Source organism: Solanum lycopersicum, chromosome 6 (genome assembly GCF_036512215.1).
Source record: "Solanum lycopersicum chromosome 6, SLM_r2.1".
Taxonomy (NCBI): domain Eukaryota; kingdom Viridiplantae; phylum Streptophyta; class Magnoliopsida; order Solanales; family Solanaceae; genus Solanum; species Solanum lycopersicum.
Genome location: NC_090805.1, coordinates 42,073,947 through 42,093,218, shown reverse-complemented (window position 1 = coordinate 42,093,218; position 19,272 = coordinate 42,073,947). Strand labels below are relative to the sequence as shown.

General features: G+C 33.7%; 3 protein-coding genes across 6 annotated transcripts; 1 reads left to right on the top strand and 2 right to left on the bottom strand.

Annotated features, from left to right (window-relative positions):
• Positions 1-209: 209 nt before the first annotated feature.
• On the bottom strand, positions 210-2,851 carry LOC101247132 (glycylpeptide N-tetradecanoyltransferase 1-like). The gene is made up of 2 exons (XM_004241850.5): positions 2,633-2,851; positions 210-1,738 (listed from the first exon to the last, which is right to left on the bottom strand). Exon 2 carries the CDS (start codon positions 1,711-1,713, stop codon positions 415-417), a length of 1,299 nt encoding a protein of 432 aa, XP_004241898.1. The 5' UTR covers positions 1,714-1,738; positions 2,633-2,851; the 3' UTR covers positions 210-414.
• A 1,148-nt stretch (positions 2,852-3,999) lies between these two features.
• On the top strand, positions 4,000-7,276 carry LOC101244494 (eukaryotic initiation factor 4A-8). Of its 4 annotated transcripts, none has more exons than XM_010324537.4 (5): positions 4,000-4,171; positions 4,867-4,936; positions 5,068-5,174; positions 5,516-5,946; positions 6,372-7,276. In XM_010324537.4, exons 2-5 carry the CDS (start codon positions 4,869-4,871, stop codon positions 7,005-7,007), a joined length of 1,242 nt encoding a protein of 413 aa, XP_010322839.1. In that variant the 5' UTR covers positions 4,000-4,171; positions 4,867-4,868; the 3' UTR covers positions 7,008-7,276. The 4 variants fall into 4 exon arrangements, with proteins under 4 accessions (XP_010322839.1, XP_010322838.1, XP_025887343.1 ...); XM_010324536.4 differs by having other exon boundaries at positions 4,051-4,171; positions 4,856-4,936; XM_026031558.2 differs by having other exon boundaries at positions 4,051-4,171; positions 4,837-4,936.
• Positions 7,277-10,815: 3,539 nt separating this feature from the next.
• LOC101263221 (casein kinase 1-like protein 2) lies at positions 10,816-18,104 on the bottom strand. Its single transcript, XM_004241818.3, has 14 exons — positions 17,515-18,104; positions 17,375-17,415; positions 16,310-16,379; positions 16,079-16,227; positions 15,909-16,004; positions 15,754-15,824; positions 14,369-14,430; positions 14,223-14,286; positions 14,046-14,130; positions 13,835-13,961; positions 13,613-13,695; positions 13,476-13,539; positions 13,037-13,173; positions 10,816-11,515 (listed from the first exon to the last, which is right to left on the bottom strand). Exons 1-14 carry the CDS (start codon positions 17,588-17,590, stop codon positions 11,237-11,239), a joined length of 1,404 nt encoding a protein of 467 aa, XP_004241866.1. The 5' UTR covers positions 17,591-18,104; the 3' UTR covers positions 10,816-11,236.
• Positions 18,105-19,272: the final 1,168 nt, after the last annotated feature.

Below are 19,272 nucleotides of genomic sequence, written 5' to 3'. Positions count from 1 at the left end.
TAAACTTTATAGTTTGTTCAATTTAATCTCCTGCATTCCAGATAATAGGTACAGTACCAGAGTGGTTCAATTTTTTCAATGTATTAGGTGTAACATTTTCAATTTTTCAAGAAAAGAAATGCTTCCGGAGTTGCGCAAAAGATGATAGTTAATAAGAAATAAGGTAAAGAGAAAAAATTCTTTATCCACGGTTCTGAATATTTAAGATCTTGGGATCAACATGGATGAATTATATAAGATCAGACATCATAAAGTACAATCGATTTAAGTGCAAAGACTATGTTCACACTTGTGCCTTGATCAATTCATGGATGCAAACAAAGTTTAACAGGGCAAAGGGGGCTTAAAAAATGAGACCGAGCACATCACCAAAAAAAATGCTTCCCAGGCAGGCAATAATCTCCCAAGCACAAATTACAACAGTACAAGCCCAAGTTCTGATGGTCTTAAAACATGCTTTATTCGATAGTTGTAGAGATAGTAGTGGAGTTGCCCATCACCGGGGCCAAACTTTAGTTCCTTCAAGAAAGTTTCGTTATGCATAACATCTAGAGCATTGAAAACGTCAAAATCCTTTTTCTTAGCCACTATGAGAGCATCATTCATCAACTGAATCCATGGAGTTTTAGTTGAAACGTTGTAATAAGAATAAGCAGCCTTCAGAGTGGAATAATTCTGATTACCAAGAATTGATGAAGGGAGGGTGTAAAAACTGCAGAAGTCAGTGATTTCATGAGACTCGGGGCTTTCAACCAGATAGCTGTCAACAACACCCTCCTTTGGCAGAAGCCAGTGCTCTACGTCATTCTCATCAAAATCAGGTGCAACCACAAAGTGCTTCAAGTAATCCCTAAGCAATCGAGTAACAGCAGGAACATCATGGAGCTCCATCTTTCTGAACCCAGGTGTGACGGTCTGATCAGGTAACTTGTAAAGCTTTATTGTGCGGCTCATTGTCATCCTCGCACCAAGCCTAGAAAATCCGACATCGATAAGCTTCTTTGGATTCAAAGATCTATGCCAATATTGACATGTGGATACAGGTGTTGGAAGAACCACCCCAGCTGTATAAGCAGCTTGCCAAATGTTTTCCAAGTGAACTCTCCTTGTGACCTCCTTTATCATGACAGGAGCAAGTCTCTTTGATCTAAGCTTCTTATGAACACACAGAAAGTTTATCTCTGCCATGATCACGACGTTATCTCTAGCACGTATCTTTGCAGGTACCCCTGTGATAAAAGCAACCAATTTTTTTGAGGTCTTCACTCTGACTCCTATGTGCCAGCTCTTATAGTAACCTGGAGGATGTAGTGCCCATCGAAGAAATTCCTTTGAGTAATTGAACCTAAACATGTTCTCATCATCTTCTACATAATTGTTTGTTAGCAGAAGATAGACCTCATTACACATATCTTCTGAGTCCAAATCACAGGTGGTCCACTCATATGGACTAGGAAGATTGTAAGGCTCCTGTTTAACTTCAGTTAAGGGTGTTGGAGGTTCAATAGGACCTTCAGGCAAGCTTGAATCTCCAAGATCCTTGAACTGGCCCACTGGTTGGGTCTCCCAAAACTTATGCCTCTTCGACAGTGAGAGAGATTCTTGTACCTTTCGTGCTAAGGAATCAATTGATACCTCATTACCGCTTTCTGAAGATAAGTTACTATCCGAAGTGAGGTTATGGTTCTCAGCTGCCTTACTATCATCAGCCATTTTACCAACTTTGGAATATTATTCTCTGCCATAACAATAAATTATTAAATCCAGCACTAAGTATATAACACATAAAGCGAACATATTAGCAAATCTATAAGCCATTTACAGCACACATGCTGTCAGAGACCATTAGTGTTAAAAACATTCCACAACCAAAGCCCCATCCAGGAGTTTTAAGTCAGTAAAATACAGAGTACCACTGAAATCCACTACTTCTTTGTGAAATGGGTTCGGACCTTCTATATGTGTATGTAACAATTCTATGCATATAATAGGAACTGAAGGCAGCGGGTCTGCCATGCTCACAACATTCTGAAGGCAGCAGGTATGCCATATTCGCAACATTTTATATTTGTATTAGAGATGAACAAAAAAGCACTCCTGAAAACAAATACTCGTGTTATACTTTTGTATCTATCAACCTATCTAAACGCAGCAATAATATGTATATATAAACTAAACATCAAACAAAATTTCAGGTTTCCCGAGTAAAATGAGCTCAATTATAACTGTGAATGAGAATAACATAATAGCAAGCTGTTTCCTCAGCGGAATTCCACATTGTCAACAGAAACCCGAGTAAAATGAGCTCAATTATAACTGTTAATGAGAATAACATAATAGCAAGCTGTTTCCTCAGCTGAACTCCACATTGTCAATAGAATCCTGATCATCAATCAAACTTCTACTACTGTTTTCCACATCAACTTTTACATAATGCAATAGCGAATATTTCAAAACGAAAAAAAAAAAGAAAAACAAAATTTCACCATTGGACCAGTGATTCAAACTTGAACAGCTTCTAATGGTAGCATGAAGGTGTGAAACAGTAGCAAATTCAGTTCCATAAGATCTTATTCATAACAAACCAATTTCTACAAAAATTAAACAAAAGGAGAGAAAATAAGAATCAAACCTTGCAAATGGTTTGCAGTAGAGTGGTGACCGAGATCTAGGGTTTCATAAAGTGATCGACAAAGATGATCGGGAGCACCTGAGATAAGCAAAGAATATTGTTTAGGCTAAGCATTGGAACCAACGAAGAAATATGAAAATTCCAATGGGCCTTGTGCTATCCTATTGGGCTTTGTCCAATATTCCATTTTGGACTAGAGATTCGTTTAGTTTGCCCATTAGGTTATTTCGAAATTATAATTTGTAATTATAAGTTTTGAACTAATTTTATATTAGCAATTTCATATTATTAATATATTATATTGGCATACTACATAAATATACTATTTAATTAGGTTATATTTATGCCTTTTAACTTTGGATATGTACAAGTAGACACTTAAATTTGTATAAAATTATACAAATAGATATACACATCTTACGTGACATCCTATATAACAATTTGTATCCTATTTGGTGTCCTACGTGTTTTATACCACGTAGAACATTTAATTTTATACAAATTTTGAGTGTCTACTTGTGCAAAAATAAAATTAAGGGACATAAATATAAAATAAAGTGAAATTAAAGACAACATTTATGTATTATGACTATTATATTTTTATCAGTTCTACCAAACTTATCGATAAATCTAATAGGCTAACATGAAAAAGAAAATAAAATCCAATATCATATAAGAATACTTATGGGGTGTATAACCAAACTCAAATTTACAACTAAACATTATGCTAAAATTTTATGTCAATTATGAAGTATCTGGCGTTGCTTTACTTAGACTTCATACTGATCTTTGATTGTACATTTAATGAAGTCTATTAAGCGATCGAGTGGGACCATTTTCTAAGAAGAAACTAACATCTTTATGATAAGCGATGTTTGTTTTGCAAGACTTTTTGATCTCTTAAACTTCAACACTCTTTCTGGGCGCATGACTCACTTCTCCGTTCAAAAGATTACCAACTGAACTTATTTTATATACACTAAAAAGTTAAAACACTATGTATATATAGACAAGATATATATAAGAAAATTTTAAACGTATGAAAGATTTTATGAGATTAGCTATAGTGGAATCAATGACGGAGCTAGAATTTTATTTAAGGAGTGTCAAAATATTAAGAAATAAAATCGTATAGAACCTAAGGAGTGTCAATATGTAATATATATATACATAAAAAAATAATTTTTATTCTAGCTACACAATGTAATTTTCCGACGAAGAGGTATCGATCAACATCCCTTAACTACATGAGCCCACTGAGCGGAACTAATTAATATAATCAAACACGAAATAAAATAATCTCACATTTTCTATTTAAAAAAAAAAAACAATTAAACAAGGGGAGTGCATGGAATGTTATGACACCTGTCCTTTAGACCCGTTTTATATGCTTATGGAAAGACCTTTTCCTCTTCTTCATACTTCTCTTAACAGAAGAAAAAACAAACAAAAAAATTAAGTGTTTAATTTTTGCTAAGCTCATTCTCACTTTCTTATACAACGCTATTACCGTCGACGTTCCTAATTTTTTACTAATCAGTACGTTAATCTCGTCTTTTTTCTCATTAATTTTCACTTATGTTACTTTACTTGCACATTTAATTCTTTGATTATCTCTGTTTAATATATAGTAATAACAATTATCGAACCATTCTGGGATCTTATTTGTTTTTTTTTGAAAAAGCATTAGTTATAACTTGTAACAATGAAAAATATTATGTTATGTACCTCAGAGAAATTAATAAAACTTGAGCTGTTAGAGCAAGTTTTTTTTTTTAATTTCATTTTAAGATATAGTTATCGATACGAGATCTGTAGTTTAAGGTTCGAGTAATAATGAGGGCAAATGAAATTTACTATGCTTGAGATCCATTAAATTAAACAGGAGGGATGTAAATCTGGACTTTTTTTTTGTTCATAGTGGAAACAGGGGCGGAGTTAGTATATTGTTGTGTACTAATTTTGATTTGTGTCTAATATGAATAAATTGTTTAGTTTGGTGTAAAAATTGAGTGCGGATAAGTAAATTTGTTACCTACTGTGTTCAATGGCTGTTAGATCTTTCGACATTTTTCGTGAATATAAAAGAAAAGCTTATGTCTCTCCCTGTCCTTTCGGTTCCTTGATAAAATGATCATTTTGAGATTCAAGTTTGTTACTTTATTAATATGGTTATAGATTTATCACTTACTGTAGAGTGTTAGTATTCACTTACGCATAAAGGTACATGGCAGTCATGGCACGCTTGGCACCAGAAGGAGCTCAATTTGATGCTCGACAGTTCGATTCTAAGATGAATGATTTGTAAGTTATCATGATATTCGTTGCACAGTATGATTTTAGTCATTTCTTTCTTGAATCAATACAAATTTTATATGTTAAATGCTGAAAATTGTACTCGTCTCTATTACTTATATTATATATATATGGTGCAGACTTGCCGCTGAGGGAAAAGATTTCTTTACTTCATATGACGAGGTGTATGACAGTTTCGATGCTATGGGTCTGCAAGAAAATCTTCTCAGGGGCATTTATGCTTATGGTACTATGTAAACCTTTTAAGTTATTGTTCTCAAGTCTAGGAAAATTCTTCGGTTTTTTGTTTCTTTGCATGATACATCCAGTCCGTTTCAATTTGCTTGTCTTACTTTCCTTTTTTGCAACTCTTTAATTTCAACTTTTCACGTGACATGTTTAAGATCACAAGATTCAAAAGTATTTTTTACTTTCCTAAACTTTGTGTCATGTCAAAGCCAGACAAACAAATTGAAACAGAGGGAGTACCATACAGTTGAGAGTTCTCTGAAAAAAAAAGTTTATTTTTTTTAAATTGTTGATTTTGTGCCTGATTCCGCCTTTTTTGCTGCATGCAATCTTTTAAAGGTTTTGAGAAACCATCTGCCATTCAGCAGAGGGGTATCGTACCATTTTGCAAGGGACTTGATGTAATTCAGCAAGCTCAATCTGGCACAGGGAAGACAGCTACTTTTTGTTCTGGAATTTTGCAGCAACTTGATTATGGTTTAATTCAATGCCAATCATTGGTGTTGGCACCTACTCGAGAACTTGCACAGCAGATTGAGAAGGTTATGCGAGCACTTGGTGACTATCTTGGGGTTAAGGTCCATGCTTGTGTAGGTGGCACTAGTGTCAGGGAGGATCAACGCATTCTCGCAGCTGGTGTTCATGTTGTTGTTGGCACCCCTGGACGTGTGTTTGACATGTTGCGAAGACAGTCCCTCCGTCCTGATTGCCTCAGAATGTTTGTGCTAGACGAGGCTGATGAAATGCTGTCACGGGGTTTTAAGGATCAGGTACTTCAACCTCTTCAATTAGATTTATAATTACCCCTTAGTAGACGATTTGAACAAGTTCAGGTTTGAGGTCCCTCGGTTTGCTAATCTGGGATTATCGCTGGAATTAATTCTTTTGAAGAAATCAATATAGAAGATACAGATTTAGTTTACGTTTAGATGTTCTTGTACTCCGTTAACCAGTCATCTTAATCATTGTCGGGAATTAGCTATTGAGATAAGTTACACACTAGTACCCCTCCCATTTATTTGGTTCCTAAGGACATAATGTAAATTGATCATCCCGTTGAATTTGTTCCTTCATTTGCTGATTGCGATTAGTAAAACTAAATACAGAGTTTATGACCTTTCCCTCCGATTTGATTTGCTGTCGACTTTGAGAAATTAGTAATTTGGAACCTTTATCCATGTGTCTATATTGGCAGATATATGATATTTTCCAGATGCTGCCTACCAAAGTTCAAGTCGGAGTGTTTTCTGCGACCATGCCACCAGAAGCCCTTGACATCACAAGAAAGTTCATGAATAAGCCTGTGAGAATCTTGGTTAAACGTGATGAATTGACACTTGAGGGTATCAAACAGTTCTACGTCAATGTAGATAAGGAGGAATGGAAGCTTGAGACGCTCTGTGATCTATACGAGACACTTGCCATCACTCAGAGTGTTATCTTTGTGAACACTAGGCGCAAGGTCGATTGGTTGACGGACAAAATGCGAAGCCGTGACCACACGGTTTCAGCTACACATGGAGATATGGACCAGAACACTAGAGACATAATCATGCGTGAGTTTCGCTCTGGTTCTTCCCGTGTCCTTATCACAACTGATCTGTTGGCTCGTGGTATCGATGTACAACAAGTATCCCTTGTTATCAACTATGATCTCCCAACTCAGCCGGAGAATTATCTCCATCGTATTGGAAGAAGTGGAAGGTTTGGAAGGAAAGGAGTTGCGATCAACTTTGTGACAACAGACGACGAAAGAATGTTGTTTGATATTCAAAAATTCTACAATGTGGTCATCGAAGAACTCCCTTCAAACGTCGCTGACCTCCTCTGAAAACTTCATCTTTATAAGGTGAGTACCAAGCTTATAGTATAGAAGAAATCATTTTAAACTACCATTATTATCTATCGTCAAAAACGCACCCCTGGCATTAATGTTGCTAAGAATTTTGCAGTCAGTATGTAGTAAGGTCTTGGTTTTATTTCATTTCCAAATTCTTATACTTCTTTGGCATTAATTTTTAGTGTAGTTAAGTTCTTGATTAATGTTGTGTTCTTGTTTTAGCACAGAAATATTAATGATAAACTGAGAAATCTTGATAATTTTTCCTTTTGTTTTTCTACTTAATCAGTGTTTATTGATCTTCTTTGAGCTTGTGAAGTCTTTGTATCTTTACCTAGAAACAAATATTTTTTACCAGTGAAAAAATTATGATAACTGTGTAAATGCACGGTGGAAAACAGATTTTCATTGAAATAGTGGACAACTTTCTAATTTTTTTATATGAAAATAATACTGTTTTTTCTTTTATAACTAATTCAATCAAACTGTCTTAGGGAATAGCCACTGAACATTTTTCAATTGGAAAATCGCGATGTTTTAGTAGTGATTATGGTGTATAGCATTTTTCTAAATAATTTGAAGAGATCATTGAAAGGACAGAAAAATATGCCTTTTTAGTAACTTACCCTAAGAAAAAAAGTAGTTTATTTTTGGCAATATTTTTACTTTGGGTATGCAATAATTAACCAGAATGAGTGATGTAATTAGTACTGCTGCCATTTATAATGAAAATTTAACCTCATTATACAAAATTTCAATTTGGATCTTTTAGCTAAAGTTTTTCTTTTTTCTATAAAGAAAAAGAGAAAAAATGATTTTCAAATTGTCAGTTGCACAATTTTGCTTGGTACACTTGAAATGCATTGTACAAACCAAAAATGTGGTACACTTCAATTCAATGTATGTGATTGATTAATTCTTTATTAGTACTTACTCTTTTTATATTTAATTGTCTAATATTAACTTAATACACTTTTTAAAATGGCAGCTTTAATATACTATCATTCGAATACAATAAATTTAATGATTTAGAAAATAATAATAATAATAGTAAATGACAAGGAGTAAATTAGGAATCAAGTAAATTTTTTTGAGTTTTTAAAAAGAAAAAATAAAAACAAATATTTATTTTTAACACAACAAATAAATAAAAATAGATCGAGGTATATGACAAGTTGGGACTCATTATTGAAGTACTCTTTATATATATACATATATATTATTTTCTATATTTTAATTTATTTGTGTGGTTTTCACTTAATATAAAGTAATATAAAAGGAACTTGGATTTTAAAACATATAAAATGTACTTAATTATTTAGTAATTAAACTAAAAATAAAAATAAGATTGAACAAATTGAAATGGAACAGTAAGAGTTACATGTCAACATAAACTAGTTGGTACAACTTTACATGTGAAAACAAACTTTCCCGTGTGAACGTTTAATCAAGCATGAAATAGTTTCACCACTATATCACGATCCATTTGATTTCTAAAAATTTTTTCATCATTTCTCTTGTTTTTTCTTATTTGATTCGATATTCAAATTAAAACTGTTTAAAAATAATTTATTTGGTATAACAGTCAACATTGACCATCAATAATACGAAAGGCATGTGATTGTGAAAGAATGATACACTTAACAGGCCATGCGCCATCTAACATTCAAATAGTGGGCTACAAAATTAAAATTTTCCAGCCTCATTGCATCATTGAAAAAAAAAAAAATCATCACACACCTTTAAGGTTGGTGGGTGGGTGGGGGTGGGGGTGTATTACTCAAAAATATTAAAAGCACCACATTGAGCTATTCCTAGGCAAATTAATCCTAAATATTTATCCCAAAATGGAGAATTTTAGATCAAAATCAACAAGAGAAAGAAGGGGGGGTCCAATTAGTATGCAAGATTTGAGAAGTTGTAGTACTAATTCACATGCAACAACTTCAAGTAATAATAATAATAGTAATGATCATTATAAAGAAGTGAAGATGAAGAGGAGCAAAAGCAAAGTGATTTCATCATCTTCTTTGAAGAATTGGAGTTTTAATGATCCTGAAATGCAAAGGAAGAAAAGGGTTGTTGGATATAAAGCTTATGGTGTGGAAGGTAAGATGAAAGTTTCACTAAGAAAGAGCTTTAAGTGGATCAAGAATACTTGCAATCATGTTGTACATGGATTATGGTGAGTGGTCGTCGAGGATCTTCTGAAAATAATTTAACTTCTACCTTCACGAGATAAAAGTGAGGTCTGTGTATATTCTGTTGTTATCGGTGGGATTATACTTAATATGTTTTTGTTTGGTTATTTTCTTAATTGATTGTTTTTCATTTGTCTTTTCATAATCAAGCATTTAATCTTTTGCTAATTAGAGATTTTTTTTTTCTTTTTTCTCCCTTTTTATGAAGAATGATGTGAGAATCCCATGAACTCAGATTGTTATGATCTTTTAAAAATTCATTATCTTGATGTAATAAATTGTTCTCCTCTTCCAATTTTGACTATACTTAGACAAGGTGCGATATACTGATCAATAAAATGGTTAAGAATAATAATAGAATATTGATGTAAATTTCAACTAAAATAATGATATTATATGATTTTTTTTATTGGTTCAAATCTTAACTAATAGAGTTTTATTAATGAAAAACAACAGGTAGTAGGTACTTATATTTGTTCGATTCTTCGATTTGATTTTATTAATAATTATTTTGTTTTTTGTTGATAGATATAAAAATTAATTTTCAGAACATTGGTTCAATTGGAGTATATATTGGCTACAAAAACTAATAATTTCAATTAAATAACTTATAAGATTTGATTTATTACCAATCAAAAGTTGTCTTATAGTATTTTAAACAATAAATTTGATATTATTTTTTTTAAAAGGAGGGATTTAGGACAGATTCTTTTGAGAAAATAAATCTCCACAAGTATTTAGTCAATTTCTTTTATTGGATTTTCATTTTTTTTTCTAAATAAAAATCCAAAGATGAATTCTGTCAGAAAATAAAAGAGTATTAATAGTTGGAATAAAATTGGTTTAAGAAAGTTGTCTCTCTCAATTATTAATTATTAGTATAATTAAATGTAGAGTATACTAAATATAAATTGTTAAATTGGCAGTCTGTCTTTTGCTGAAAAAGAGAAGAAAAGAATCAGTAGACAGATATTTTGAGTCCCACAAAACATGTGCATTCATTGTACTGGAAAACTTCACTGAATTCCACAACCTAAAATAATATATTTTTATTCAATATTCGATATTTATATTAAAGTTAAACTAATTATTTATATTAAAGTTAAACTAATTCTAAATTGGTGCATTAAATTACCTATTTCAGGATCTCTGAAAGTTTGTATAATTGTTACATGTTATATTGTATTGTTAGTTTAAAATATCATATTTATTTTGATTATTACATTGTATCATTTTAAATTCATCATCAGATAATAACAAAAAGTTAAGTTCACCTTATACTCTTACTTTTTTTAATTTATATTATAATGTAACACAACACGATATATTATGAACAATATGTAGCAATAATCGAAGCAAATTAGTCAACGCAACACCACTCATATCATGTTATTTCTGTATCTTACATTGCAGAGATAGACTATACTTGCAACCTTTTTTCACTACTTGAAGAGGCAGAAAACTGTTTTTGGCATACAATTGTTACAATCTTCCAACACAACTTCTATTTTCAAATACCATTTATAATTTAAAAACAAATACACTACTTGTCCAAATTTCACAATTTTAATGTATAAAAGCCCACTAAGACTGCCAACTGAGTAAATGACCACACAGAGACCTGTGATTGATATTTAAATAGCTTGAAACAAAAGAGAGTTTGCTCATGTCCAAAGCAGAAGAATCTGCTAGCGTCAAACATCTCGTGGACCATATAAATCGGCAATTATATATGGGCCTCTTCATAATTCACAACATAAGATAAATATGAATAACACGATAGAACAAGAACAGGAGAGATAGAGACGAAAAAGAATACGATAAGTGCCTATAACTGTGTCTGTATGGACAAAACATAAACTGGGATTTGTGAGTTTGCGGGGGTTGCATTGTTTATGGTTCCTCCTGGAAACAACTAATATCAGAACTCATACTCCGCCATGTTGGTGTGTTTGCTGTGCCAAGATATACAGTAGAGGGGGAATTGTGACAAAGCAGAGCTACTAATCCAGTACCTCATCATCGAAAGCTTAAACCCTCTATTCCTTTGATGGCAGACTCTAAATTCTTTAGGTTTGTGTTTCTTGTGGAGGAGCTGCGCTTGTGCTCTGAAGACACAACTGGTGAAGTCTTCTGGGTAGTATTAAATATTTTACGCAGTGATGCTGCGCCTGCTGCATCTAGTGTCTGAGGGCGGGAGAGGTCAGGTTCACCCCCAGTAATCACTGGGTCTCGACTGCTAGAGACATTAGGTTGCCTTGCTGATCCACTTGACCGGAAAAAATTAGAACTAGGTAACTGCAAAACAAACTCAGTCAAAGTCTGTAGTGTTTACTGGTAGATATAGGTCATAAAACAAGAGTAAATTTCAACCACATTCCCCAAAGTATAAGCATAATAGATCCTTAGTTGTACTAAATTCTGTTTCTTAGTGTATACCACCAATTTGCTCTCAGTTTGGCCATTATATTCAAGAACTACCAAATGAATACAAATTATTCTCATGTTCCATGAAGGGCAAGCACAAATATGTGGAAGTAATAGAGGAAAGGAAATGTTAGAAGAGAAAAAGATAAATGCCACCCCTAATTATGCAGTCACCATCCATTTCTGTCATATAGACGAACCAACACCACCTTATTGGCCCTCTTAACCTATATGTAATCATCAGTGCCACTCGGTGAAGGTAATTCAAAAGGCAGCAGATGGAGAGAAGGGTGTTTATTTTGGGTGGGGGTTCAATGCCTTTTAGCTACTTCTATTTTACTCCCACTTCCACTCCTTTTGTGGATAGTATTTTGCTAATGTTGTGGAGGACGCCCCAGTATACAAGAGATATCTGTGTCGGGTCTATTTCCATCAGCGAGAATTTTGGATATGTTTCATATTTCTTCCATCAATCATCTACATTATAGTTTTGAGGATCATCCATTATGAAAAGACCTTCCTCTGAATAGATATGTGCAAGTACACTATGATGGTCCAGAGAAACATGCAGTTGTGCACCCATTGATATGATCCAAGAATTTTGCTGTTTTGACTTTGGCAGTTCTTGGGAACAGTGTGTGACAGATAATCCATAAGCAGAATAGGTTCATAAAACATGGTTCTTTATTAAAGACTCTCAATCATCTATGTAGGAACTCCGTGGGCAATCCAAAAGTTGAGCAAAATGAAAGAAAAACCCTAAGCTTTATGAAGTCATCTTCCTTTGCTTCCAAAATCTCTTGTTTCTGTCCCTCCAAAGTACCCACGTGAGAGCTCGCTGCACAACATTTCATCCTCTCATTATTCCACTTCCATCCTTACACATCTATTCTGTATCCCCTCACCCAAAATAAAAGCCTAGAGCACCAGAAAGAGTTGCAGCCTACCCTTTTTTTCTTGTTCTTTTTCTTCTTCGTTTTTTTTTTTTTTGAGAAAGGAGAAATGCAGCCTACCTGCTATCCATCAAATTATTTTCAGGATAACATAAAATGTAAAATTGATTCAAGAAAATTTTATTCAAAGAGATTGCACACTTTATCCTCTCTACTTGGTGAATTGCTCCGTAAATTGAAATTGCCACACAAGTTCAGGAACTTTTTACTTCTTCTTTGGAAACTGCATCTAATTCCTCATGCCGAGGTACTTGACTAATCAAGATTGCAAAAGAACTTTTGTCCTATATCTGAATAAAGTCAAATGCACTCACATCGTTTTTGTAACAAGTAAAGTTGCCACAGAATTTATATGCAATAGTACTACACTTCCCCAAACGCATCCCAACCAGGAGAAAGGGTATAACCAATAGGGAGAGGGGGGAAGAAGAGCACTAACCTCTTTACCCACAGATAAATCATTAGCAACTGTGCCTTTTTGCTTCAATAAGCTTCCAGCATTGAAATTGAGCCCTGTGCTCCTATTACGTGTCAGATTTGATGAAGACCAACCAGTTGGCCGTCCTTCTTCACCACCTGCATATTGAGTAGCAAGCATATATAGCTCCCAGAGAATAAGAAGCTAGCATATTTAGAGGTAATGTACTTTCCTGAACAGAACATCTGGCATGCCATCCAAAATAAATGACATAATGGACCAATTGAAATGGATTCCAATTGTAACTTTTCACGTATACATAAGAGACAAGATACATAGAACCACTTTATGCCACACTAGTTAGCACAGACTGATTGCTAAGTCTTCTAATTAACTTTTTCTTGTTAATCTTTCCTTCTTTTTTGTGGTTGAGGGAGGAGGATATCGAGACCAAACATACCTGATTTCTTTTCGACATTAGCAAGACCATGAGGCGTCCCTGAACTTGGCCCAGCAGTACCGCCCTGTTTCAAAATCAACATTTCATTTTTATATTTTGAGACCAATGCCATAAGCTAATATATTTAAGTCACTTACAAGAGCACGAGATGGAATATTGGCAAGCTGTGATTGCTGATATTTCAATATGGTCCAGTCAAATACATAATCAAACTGAAACCCTGAAATAGATGGGAAAAAGAAAAAAGAATAAAGGGAAGGAAAATGGAAGTCATCCTGTGAACATTGTCATTGAGGTACTTGTTGTAACATCTATGTACAGATGAAATAGAGAAGGCATGGAAAGCAAAATGATCATACCTTCACGAATGAAAAGGTCACGGAAAATTCTCTTGAGATAAGCATAATCTGGTTTATCATCAAATCTCAGTGATCGACAGTAATGAAAATATGATGCAAACTCTGCAGGATAGCCTCGACACAAGGTCTATAGGAAAATTTGCACTAGTATCAATTTAGTGAATAAAAAACTAAATAGCTAGCATATGAAGAATGGAGGAGCATCAATTACCTCTATTGACGTTGAAACTTTCTTCTCACTGATCCTCTCATACTTCTGTTTCTTATTGCCTGCTTTCAGCCCCTGCCAAGGGAGACTACATGTGTTTGAAAGGATAATGTAAGATTACCATGAAAGAGAAGTAAAGACACTAAATAAAAGAAAATGTAGGGAAGGAGAAATATTTACCTTCCTCTTAAAAAGTACATCAGAACAAAACCCAATGATTCCAAATCATCCCTTCGACTTTGTTCTACATGGTCAATAGAAAACACAGAGTAAACAGTCCATATAAACAATTGGGAACAAATTGGAAAAATAAAAGAAAAGCTCACCAATGCCGAGGTGAGTGTTCATGCTTGCATATCTAGCAGTTCCTGTCAAATTTTTATTTTCTCTGTATCACATTAAAAAGAAAATAAATCATACATCCATGCCCTGGAGGAGGATCTCATTGTAAGATAATTGACTAATAAAGAGTACAATTATCCAATGTGATTAATCAATGATTCAACATACAAATATACTTCTTCACAAGCTCGAAATACAAATGACCAACTGTAATTTACAAAATACAGAAAATCTCCAGATTCACTGTTAAAATTTCGGTGAATTGCACAAGCTCTATAAATTAGAGAGATCACTTCCTCTATGGTAAGCATGATGGCACTGCATCTTTGATGCCAAAAAGTCTTTCTATTAGTTAAATGTATGATGAATGACCAAAATATAAAACAGTTGGGAAAGATCAACAGGATCTGGTTTCATATCATTTACTGATATTTCCCTGTCCCAGTCGAAGGAAACTAGAACGATAATCATTTTCCAATGCCATAACCTAATCACAGTTATTAATGAAAAGGGTTAAGATATTAAGGCTTTAACTAAAGAAAAAATTTAAGAAGGATATCAGTTTCTTCTCCCTATCCGTAAATTTTTCAGTCTTTTACGAAGTGATAAAATATTTCTTGTTTAAACTACCCAGTTGTCGCTTCGTTCCTCTTAAGTCTTGACCAGCAGTGCCAGGCAAACCAAAAAACAGTTTGATCATATTGAAGGGATAGTTATTAACGAACTAGAAGTTAGTAGTGAGAAGGTGTACAATATGAAAGTAGTAACAGTGAAAAGGAGTGGATATGATTATTCCCGAACAGAGATTAAGTTAGTTTATTAAATTTGCTAGTTCATGCATTCTGATACCTTTGTGAAGTCATTAAATAGCTTTGATGACTTATCTTACATGCAATACAGATAAAAATGTGTGTTTCTACTCTTCTTATATCCTGTTAATTCATAAAGAAAACCCCCCACAAAATAAGGAAGCACCTATACTGACACATGCTTTTGGACTACATGATCAAAAGACTAAGTCTAGGTAATTTCTTCTCATCTGTCTATGCCTTGGTGGACAAAGTTACCTGGTGCTCTGTGCTGTTGGGAGGTAGAAAGTACTCTATGGGATTACTCGGTGTGTGCAAGCTTTTCTCAGAAACCACAAGTCCACAATTATTAAAAAAAGTGAGGGGATAATTTCATAGGAGTTTAAAAATGATGCAAACTGAAAGAATTCACTCTTTTCTATTGCTCTATAGCGAAAGAGCAAACAGACCACAACACAAAGCTCCTATAGGCATATCATATGCATGAACACCATATTTCGAGTACTTCATCTTCTTAAACAAAACAGATATCAACCTCATAGTGCTTCAAGGGAGCTGACCTATACGGAATATGCTGATGAGTTGATGAGTCTCTGTACTTCTTAGCCAGCCCAAAATCAATAACATAGACCTATATTAATAAATCGTGGTTATGAAGATACCATGCCTGCAATAGGTGAATTGAGCAGCAAAGTAAGAGCTTTAATCCCAATACCTGATTTGCACGTCTTCCTAATCCCATAAGAAAGTTGTCAGGTTTTATATCTCGATGAAGAAAAGATTTGGCATGAACAAACTCAACCCGATTGATCTGAAAATTGATAAGGGTGAGAAGAGATTTTAAATTGTAATTGGAATCAATAAGTGGTACAAAACATCACACACCATCTGATCTGCAAGCATGAGAACGGTCTTCAAGGACATTTTCCTATTGCAGAAGTTGAAAAGATCTTCAAGACTAGGTCCCAGTAAATCCATCACAAGGACATTGTAATCTCCTTCAACTCCAAACCATTTTAAATTGGGGACTCCAGCTACCAATATAAAAAGATAAATACCACTTATAACATTGAGTAGTTAATGAAGAGAACAGGCAACATGAAGATGAGAAATTACTTCCTCCTTGTAGTATTTTATACAGCTTTGCTTCGTACAACAGTTGAGGATGCTTTGTTTTCACATTTTCCTGAGTACAAGAAATAAGAAAATCAGCAACTTAATCTTGCAAACTAAAAAAATCATCTATGACATAATTGAAGGGATGTTCACGAATGACTAAGCATTTGCAGAAGTAGAATGATATCATGAGTATCAGCAAAAACTTCAGTTTACAATAGATATCAAGTTTTATATAAAAAATTCTAGAAAGACAAATGTAAGCAGTGAAACTGTTGCAATTTCTTCAAAACCACAAATTTGCTTTAGTTAATGCAAATTCACTACTTGGAGTCTCAAATTGTAGGCTAGGTAATAACGGTTACATTTCCTCTACTGTGATCCATAAGACCAAATGGTCAAGTGGTCAAAACCCTATTGAGTGTGAGAGCCTTTTTAATCTAATAATCTAAGCAATCAGAGGGCGGGCACAAGTTTATTTGCTTAATTATGTCTTCAACATGCAGGGGTGTTTATAACGGTTTTGGGTGACTCCACTTATTATCTCAAGTTTAGTGTTGCATCCTCATATTAACTTGGTATTAGAACAACCAAAGATCCTGGATTCCAATGTTACTCTGACATTCATCAAAAGACAGCTACAAGTACTTCGCGATGGAAAAGGACCACACTAGCAACGGAGAAGGCATGATAAAATATAACTAAACGTGTTCTCTATAAAAGATTGAGTTTAATCCTCTCCCGGCAAAAGGTAGGGGATAAGGACTACATACATCCTACCCTGCCCAAACCTCGCTTATAGAATTACACTGGTATCTATCTAGTTGTTCTTAATCTACCCCCTTCCACCCTAATAATAATTAGCAACTAAACACACGGATAATAACACATGCATATAATTGTGTTTTAATTGCTAACCAAAAACCATCCATCATCAAAACAATGACAAATTCTCAAGTTTTTTCATAGCAAAACCATATGCTTTAGCAATTAAAAAACATATCAATACTCCTATAACAAGTTTAGACAAATAAAAACACACACAGAGAGATAATTTCAACTTACCAGCTTGATAGCAACCTCTTCATTAGTTTGAACATTACCACCTTGAAGAACATATAAACAAATCACCAATTAAATTAACCCTAAAAATAAAAACAAAACCTGAAAGGCAAAAAAATAAAAAACATGAAGGGTTCAAATACCGAGGTAGATCTCCCCAAAAGAACCGCTACCAATTTTCCGGCCAAGCCTGAACTTATTACCAACACGAGGCTCCATCGGAGACTAAAAATTTAAATTTGAAAAAAAAAAAAAACTTCACCACACAAACCCTGAAAAATTCAATCCAACATAGAATGAAAATGAATCAAAAAAAAGAAAAATCAAGATTTCAGCTTTTTGAATAATTCTTTTTTGGGGTTTTGTTCCTTCATGAGTTTTGCCTCAAGAAGGTGCAAAATGAAGCAGCATCAACTTCAAGTGTATGCTTTATTATCATCCCATTTTGAATAATCTGGCCCTGATTCTATCTCTTAACCCCAATTTCTTCCTTCTATTATTTTATATATATATATATACGTTTAGTTCTGTCTTTTTGCTTTCGTAATACTATCTTCTTGTCCCCACCCACCCTAGTCGATCCCCATGATACGGCGTCGTACGTAGTGTTGTAGATAAATTCATCAGAGGGAACTGAATGAATATACAGTGTATTTCATAGTCGGCCCATACGTATTTCAATCAGAAACTTCCAAAGAAAATATGGCTATAGCTATGGCACTCTTTTTGTTTTAGGGAAAAAAATAACATATATACCTCTATAATAAATGGTACGCAGATATCCTCTTTTATATTTTTGAGTGCTGTTCAAAAATTAGAATATATATGACCTTTATACTAACGGATATACATGTATCATAATCTAATCCACCAATTCGACAGTTATTAAATATTGAATCAACAGATAATATTGCATCATATGTCCCGACTTAGTCTTCCGTTAAAGTGAAGGGCATATATGCGGTAATTTTTTTATGGCAAGGGCACTTATATCCCAAAAATATGACAGAGGGTATCTGCATTTAGTTTGTGGTATATTTGTCTTTTTTTTCCCTTTATTTTATAATGGTGGTATTTGGATTAGCAAAGTATAAATTCGAGATTGTCATATTATAGGTAGAACATTACGTAGGACACAGAGCTATATAGGATATTTACTTGTTCAATTTTACTTGTACACACCCCAAGTTAGAAGACATAAATATTATATGAGACCGAATCAAAGGACACATTTATGTATTATGTCTTTCATTTTAAGCTAATCTTTGATTTTTTTATTTTTTTTAAAAAAAGCTACTTATGTTGGTATATGTGTATGTTACATACCACCAACTCTGAGGAATTACACATTTAGTTGCTGAGGCAGAAATATTTTATAGTGACTAGTCAATTTACATATATTAAATATCTGTCATAGGGAAAATTGATACAAGAAGTTGTCAAAAAAAGGAAAATGTTCTTCTTAAAGCATATAATACAAAGAAAAATAAGACTAATAAGTATGCAAAATATGAGTCAACCTAAAGTAATAGGCTTGGCTCATTGTACTAGGTTTGATATGAAAGTTGACAGATTTGTTAGTTAAAAGTCTTAAAGACTAGCCAACGAAACCAAATTCCAGTGTCACAATCACACTACAAGCTTTAGTCAATGAGGTAAGCTCAACTAATTATATCTAATATATAGGTTAGGAGCTGATTGATTATATACACACAGTATGTTTGGTAGACCTAAAAAGAAGAAGCATTATTGTTATGATCTTAATAATAAAAGAAACCAAGAATAAGTTTGGTCCAACTAAAAATAAGAAGGAAGTAAATATCATTTATAAAGTATTTTCAAGGTGTAACATTAACAATATCCATAAGTTGTGTGAAGAAGAGTATATACAAAGCAAACAG

What these genes read in the sequence shown, in the direction of transcription:
- LOC101247132 (XM_004241850.5), bottom strand. Translation starts at nt 1,713, where the DNA reads ATGGCTGATGATAGTAAGGCAGCTGAGAACCATAACCTCACTTCGGAT.
- LOC101263221 (XM_004241818.3), bottom strand. Translation starts at nt 17,590, where the DNA reads ATGGAGCCTCGTGTTGGTAATAAGTTCAGGCTTGGCCGGAAAATTGGT. An exon ending in TAAAATACTACAAGGAGGAA is followed by an intron (nt 16,228 to 16,309) that starts GTAATTTCTCAT and finishes TTATATTGGTAG; the next exon opens with CTGGAGTCCCCAATTTAAAA. An exon ending in TAATGTCGAAAAGAAATCAG is followed by an intron (nt 13,174 to 13,475) that starts GTATGTTTGGTC and finishes CTCAATATGCAG; the next exon opens with GTGGTGAAGAAGGACGGCCA.
- LOC101244494 (XM_010324536.4), top strand. Translation starts at nt 4,860, where the DNA reads ATGGCAGTCATGGCACGCTTGGCACCAGAAGGAGCTCAATTTGATGCT. An exon ending in GATTCTAAGATGAATGATTT is followed by an intron (nt 4,937 to 5,067) that starts GTAAGTTATCAT and finishes TATATGGTGCAG; the next exon opens with ACTTGCCGCTGAGGGAAAAG. An exon ending in CACGGGGTTTTAAGGATCAG is followed by an intron (nt 5,947 to 6,371) that starts GTACTTCAACCT and finishes CTATATTGGCAG; the next exon opens with ATATATGATATTTTCCAGAT.